Consider the following 6962-nt stretch of genomic DNA (forward strand, 5'->3'; position numbering starts at 1 on the left):
CATTGTGACGTTTGTTCAACTGCAGCTTATTTGTTGTTTCCTGGTCAGCAGGAATAAAAAAGCCACAGCAAAAGGACTGGTTATCATTTTCAGATATAAGAGCGTAAAAAGTCAGCATTGGTAATTAAAAAAAAAAAAAAAAATTATAGAGAAAAGAGGGAGCCTTCTGGCTTAGAGTCATACTTGCAACATTGAGAATAGCGGTGGGAACCTCTGGGTACCTCACGATACGATACGCGATACAGAGCTCACGATAACGATTATCTCACGATATGACAATACTGCGATCATCGATATAATGGTCAGAAATCAATCTATGACATAAGAAAAAAAAAAGATTAAGTGAAAAAATACAATTTTTATTTTATATCTCTGAAAGACAATAAATTGAAAAAGTGTCCTATGAACAGTGACACTATTTTAGTGCAACATTTCTGTAAATACATGTCTTCATACCAATGTAAACAAATAAGTATCTCCAATAGTGCTTTCTGTAAACAAAAAATAGGGTCTTTCTTAACAGTGACACCATTATAGTGCAACATTCCAGTAAACAATATATTGGTTCCTTCAATAGTGACATTTCTGTGAAGACCTACCTGCACATTTTAGTGAAAAACCAGAAAAGGTTTTGAAAAAAAAAAAAAAAAAATTATACTTAAAGCGAGCATATCGATAATCGATCGAGTGTAAGAACTATCGCGATATTTTGCCGTATCGAGATATCATCACACTGCTAATTGAGATTGATGGCTAGTCCTAACAAAACCCCAAAAAAGTTGACCTCACCTTTAACTTTGGTGCTAACAAGCATTCTAGCTGGTTTTGAGCACCACATACAGTATATAAACGCACAGAGTGATGGGAGCAGTGCTGTAAGTGAGTCACACTCTCACCAAGCAAACGGATGTCTCACTTCTTCTCCATCTCTCTATCACTTCACTTCCTTCCAACCAAAGGTTCAGAAAGAGGCTGCTGTGTTTTCTTTCCCTCACGTTGGCCTCTTTAGCTGTGACAATAACGGAATTACAAAGGTCTGCTCAGTGTGATACAAATACTAACAGGACTTTCAACATTCTACAGTTCACGCACATCATAAAAAAGGTAAGATGTGTCGATCTGAACTCTTACTTGTGCGTATTTATCAATAACAGAATTTTGCAACTCCATACTGTACTACATACTATATTTCCTGCATGCAATTGCTTCCCGGTGTTAAAATGTACATTTTTATTCAAATTGTATTCATCTAAATCAGTTTAACTCAGATTAGATAAAATTGTCAGGCGAAAGTAAATTATACACGGTATGGATGATGTTTGGTACATATATAAGTAAAGGTTTTCCATATTTTAGCTCATGGAAATTAAAGTAGCTCAGGTAAAGCAACTGGACTTAGTTGAAGTTTAACTTAAACACATTTTTACCAAGACTACAAAATTAGAATAATCAATTCCACAGTAATAAAAGAAGTGTCTCAGAGGAGAGGTAAACATTTCCCTGACTACGCTGCTGTATAATTTTTACCATGTTCTCCTATAATATGTTTTTTTTTAACGCATCAGATACATTTTTGAATAACCAACTTTTGAAGCTATAAATTGTGTCAAACCCAGACATCCCATCCATTATATTTCAGTGTAAGTGAATAGATCGCCATGAGAGCCCATCACATCTTTTTATTCAAGATTTTGACACAAGCGAAATGCTCTTTTTTACTGAGCCTCAATCTGTAAATCAGAAAAAAATAGAAACTTGTGCCATCCCAACGATTTCCCTTTCAGTTGCATAATTCTAAAGGAGGTAAAGTAACATTTAAATTCCCATCAAACATTGCACCAGTTGGCTTTCGTGAGGGATGGATAAGTAAAATCTGAGCATTTTTGTAAAAGAAATGAGAAATGTGCAATTTATCATTATTTTGTAGATTTAAATTACAACCCACGTGGCACAGAGAAATTGCAAAGCATTTGCTCACAATCATCAGCAACAGAACTGCATAAAACCGAGGCGAATAATGAATGTTCCTTCTGTAGGTTTTAATCAGAATTCTGCCTCAAGTTGTGCTCGATTTAATGAAGGGCCAAATATGATTTGTGGGCCTGGAGTTTGAACCTTGTGGCCTCGGCCTTATTTTTGATAACAATAATTTCGAGCTGTGCAAGAAACAAACAGCAAATGTATCACACTTTATGCAAAACATACATGTTTAATCAGCAAATGCAGCCAAAGTGGCCTAAAATAATGTGTGGTCTAAAATAATGTGTGGCCAGACATGCACGCTTTGCTCATGTTGACAACAGCACATCTGGCTTTATATTGACCAACCAGTGTTCAATAGTGTAAAGGTGAAAGGTATTTGTGATGGTAGGATACTGAGTGGCAGGTCATAAACACAAAGGACTTTATGTAGTTTTTCCATAACTATTACATTACTCTTTGTGCACCCTATGATCACACTAAATCTTAACTCTAATAAAAAAGGATTTCATTTTGTAACGCTAGAGCTCCTGAGGAACAGCTAATCAGCTGTAATACAGTGTATTATGTGTTTGGATGCTTAGAGTCACTAATGTACAAAGAACTGAAACTTTGCTTTGGATAAAAATCTGATTTAAAGTTTAATTTTTTTTCTATTTGCACCCTCAGTTTTTTAAAAGTCTATTGTTTGCTTTGGTTACAATGTACTGTATTAAACTACATGTGGAAAATGCTCTGTTTTTTCTTCAGTGAATATTCAACCCTCGGTGCGGACAAGCGTCTCCATGACAAAAGAACACGACCGCAACCTGAATACGAGTCTGAGAAGAAGTGAGCAGTGATGGCCTGAACATCTTGGGAGATGATCTGAAACACATAATGAAACTTTGAAATGGAAAAGTGTTGCCTGGAAATACCCCTGGTATACGCATTAGTTCTATTTAAAGACATGGAGTAGTTATTCTATGTATTTGTTGAATGTCAGCTGTAACAAACCGTCTCCACAAAGCAGAGCTCGACATCTCTAAGAACCGTCTCTGCCGAAGTATCGCACACATTGGGATTACTGCCCTCAGGCACTTAGACATTTTGTTCTCAAATGTTTAGATAGAAACCTTGTTTTAAGTATCTTAACCTGTGAAACAACTGTAGGCCACAATGAACAATTTGAGAGACATGTCAGTAAAGTGCGTCTTGGTCGGGGACAGCGCAGTTGGAAAGACTGCGTTGCTGGTCCGCTTCACCTCCGAGACCTTCCCAGACAGCTACAAGCCCACGGTGTTTGAGAACACAGGAGTGGAGGTGAACATGGATGGGATCCAGATCAGTTTGGGACTGTGGGACACAGCAGGAAATGACAACTTCAGACAGATCAGACCAAGGTCATACCAACAAGCTGACGTTGTCCTCATCTGTTACTCCGTGGCCAATCCAAATTCTTTGGCAAACGCCCAGGAAAAGTGGATTGCTGAGGTCAGACAAAACTTGCCTAAGGTGCCAGTGCTGCTGGTGGCGACTCAGACGGACCAGCGAGAAATGGGGGTGCATCGTAACGGCTGCATCTCAGCAGAGCATGGGAAACATGTGGCTCATGAGATGCACGCCAAAGGATACGTGGAGTGCTCGTCGTTGAGTAATCGAGGTGTTCAACAGGTTTTTGAGTACGCAGTGCGAACAGTTGTTAATCAGGCCAAGAAACAAGCCAGGAGACGCCTATTCAGCATTAACCAGTGTAAGGTCTTTTGACCTTTGGCCTCTGTATGTTAGGGTAATTATGGTAAATAAGTTGACTTTGGGAGTATGATTGTGAACATCTAACGTGCCAAAATCTACATTTAAAACGCTCCTGAAAACATCTGTAAACTAGAGGAAATAGTTTATGATACAGTTTGCAATAATTCAATAATATAATTAAAACAATTCAAATTTCATATACAGTGTTTTTACTAAACCAATCTTTGTATTTCAAATTAAGGGTGTCTAATATGTGGCCTGTGTGCCGAACTGACAGCACCGTCTTTGTGTCCTGTTTGGGAGGATTTGCAAAATGTAATTGTTTAAGACAAAATAATGAAAGTAATTTAAAATTCAATTGTTTTCTATTCTATTCGTAACTAAATGTTTTTTTAACAGCACGTATGAAAAGTAAACAGTTGGTATTTCACTGATTAATTTAATTTAATTTATTCCTTGGACTCTGAATTTAAGTTTGTATTGTAATTATTTTATGTAAATTTAAATATTTCTGTTGTTCACCATGTTGGAGTTGGTTATTGTTAGAATTGAATTTAAATGCTAAATTAAAGCTGATACTTTGTGTTTTCCTTTGATGTGTTTTTGCAGTGAAGTGACATAAAGGTGTTACTTAAATTTACAATGAATTTTTATTAATATATCAAAACTTATTAAAACAAACCTGAGCCACAAATTGACCAAACATAGTTTTTACTGTTTAATACAACATAAAATAACAATAAATATACCTTTCTTGGTTTGTCCAAAAAAATGTTTGCTTGGAGCAACATGACGCATTCATATTTTTAAACATGTGATCATAAAAATGTCATACATAGTTACATTGCACGGTTGTAAAACTTTCCTCACTTGTGTGAACTCATGAGTACTCACGTCTGTAACATTAATCGTAAATATTTTACACAGAAACAAAATCATAGATTACATAAATATCTTAATCATTTAGGAGTAGTTACAGAGAATCTATTTAATTTTTTGTCTTTTCCTTCTCTTTATTAATTTCCTCTACTTGCCTAAAGCTAAATCTAACGTCACATATACTGAAATAAAATGTTAAACTTCTAACTCATGGCTGATCATGTGTGTCGATAATTTTCATAGAAATTGGATATTTACATGGAATCATAGAGACACGTGTTAAATTTCATCGGACAAAAGCTGTAAACCACACATTCTGTTCTCCTTAGATATGAATACAAGTGAAGCATTGATTACAACGTGATGTGAATATACTGAGGTTTTTAGAAACTTTTATAAAAGAGAAAACTATCGATCAGCTGATCCACAGATCACTGTACAGTTTGATTTCTTTTTTTTCCCCCTCTTTATTCTGGTTTTGGGTTGGATTTCAAAATGTTTACCATTACATTTTTGAATATTGCAGACAATATATGTTTATGAAGCCTTAAGATAAGAGCAAAAACAATGAAATTAAATGAGTACATTTAATCAAACCTTTTATTATTTCTAAATTAAACATAAATATTGTATGTCGTTTAAGTAAAAGGTGCAAAATGTGACACGTGCACCACTTGCTTAACTCATATTTTACACATCATTCTATTTTAATTAAATGCTAAGAGCAGGACAAAACATTATTATCAATATTATCAAAAACACATTGAAAACTCAAACCCATTTCAGCATTTTACCAACAAAATGGTGGTATACACAATAAAACACACAGTAGCTCCATGCAACATCATGGAGACAACCAAGTTTAACTTGTACACACCCTGAGCCACTGCGCTTAACACTTCAGCTTAACCTACTTCCTAGTGTCATGTTTACAACACCAGTAGAGACTGGCTCGGTCAATGATTCACGAAATATAACATTATTCCGTGAGTAATAATCACTATAATCAGAGTACAAAGTATCTGCATTAGAGCAGAAAACACAAGCACATCCTTAACTCTATAAATTCAACAATATTCACCGATTGGTAATAACATGACCACTGATTAATGTGTAAATCCTGCCGAAATGTTTTTGATCACAGACTCCTGAAGGTATGCTGTGGTATCTGGTGCAAAGGAAACCAGTAAATTTTCTAGGTCTTGTACAGCGTAAGGTGGTGCCTTTATGGAATAGAATCCCTTTATTGTCATTGCACAAAGTACAATGAAAGTGCACATAAATGACAGGGTTAGCACATCAGATTGTAGCATGTCTTTTTGAAGTCGGTGGTGCACTACATACACATCCTGATATGTTTGTAAACTAACATGTTTTGGGAGATAAGGACTTGTTTTGTTGCATTGGCAATTGGAAGTCAAACCAAACCATTTTTGCTTTGTAGCAGGACATCTCTTTAAAAAGGTCACTTCTTCAGTGACAGTGAGCACTTTGTGAACTTCTATACAAAGAAAATTTAGAGGGTTGGTCTCCGTTCAGCTCCTCTTAGATCTTTGATAGAGTTGACTATGATTTATTGCTGCAGGGACTGGAAAATGTTTATGAGATTAATGAAACAGCACTAGGTTGGTTTAAATCCTATATATCAGACAGAACCCACTTTGTTCGTGTCAATAATCTCTCCTTAACGCACGCCAGATTTAACCATGGGATCCCACAAGGTTCAGTTTTAGGACCAATGCTCTTTACATACTGTATGTGCTTCCAATAGGTAACATTATCACAAACCATACAATAAATTTACATTGTTGAACACAGTTTGGTTTTTTTTGTCATTGAAATCAGATGAAACACATCCTTATTAAAACTCCAGGCCTGTCTTAAAGACATAAAACCTGGATGAGCTGTAATTTCAGGATCAAACTGAAGTGATTTTATTTGGTCCAAAACACCTCAGAGACAATTTATCAGAGCAAATAGTGTCTCTGGACGGCATTACTCTGTCACCCAGCACCACTGTCAAAAACATAGGTGTTATCTTTGATACTGACTTACCATTTAACTCTCATATTAAGCCTTCTTCCACCTCCGTAATATCTCTAAAATCAAGAATATCTTGTCCTACAGTGATGCTGAAAAACGAATCCATGCAATTGTTACATCTAGGCTAGATTTTTGTAACTCTTTGATGTCAGGTTGTCCCAGTAACTCATTAAAAAAAGTCTCCAGTTAATCCAGAATACTGCAGTGGGAGTATTAACAGATATAAGCAGGAGAGCATATTTCTCCAGTATTGGTTATCTTCCCTGGCTTCCTGTAAAATCTAGAATAATCAGGTTCTGTTGGAGGATTCTTCCTGTCATTGCTGA

The 6962-nt window shown here is 35.9% G+C and overlaps 1 protein-coding gene across 1 annotated transcript; it reads left to right on the forward strand.

Annotated features, from left to right (window-relative positions):
• Positions 1-935: 935 nt before the first annotated feature.
• Positions 936-4111, forward strand: rhoh (ras homolog family member H). Its single transcript, XM_028445109.1, has 2 exons — positions 936-1104; positions 2731-4111. The coding sequence occupies exon 2, from the start codon at positions 3139-3141 to the stop codon at positions 3724-3726; it is 588 nt and encodes a 195-aa protein (XP_028300910.1). The 5' UTR covers positions 936-1104; positions 2731-3138; the 3' UTR covers positions 3727-4111.
• The last annotated feature ends 2851 nt before the right edge of the window (positions 4112-6962 follow it).

This window comes from Gouania willdenowi, chromosome 1 (genome assembly GCF_900634775.1).
Source record: "Gouania willdenowi chromosome 1, fGouWil2.1, whole genome shotgun sequence".
NCBI classification, from domain to species: Eukaryota; Metazoa; Chordata; class Actinopteri; order Blenniiformes; family Gobiesocidae; genus Gouania; species Gouania willdenowi.

Bases quoted from the DNA above. Each gene is read 5' to 3' on its own strand.
- rhoh (XM_028445109.1), top strand. From the start codon at position 3,139: ATGAACAATTTGAGAGACATGTCAGTAAAGTGCGTCTTGGTCGGGGAC.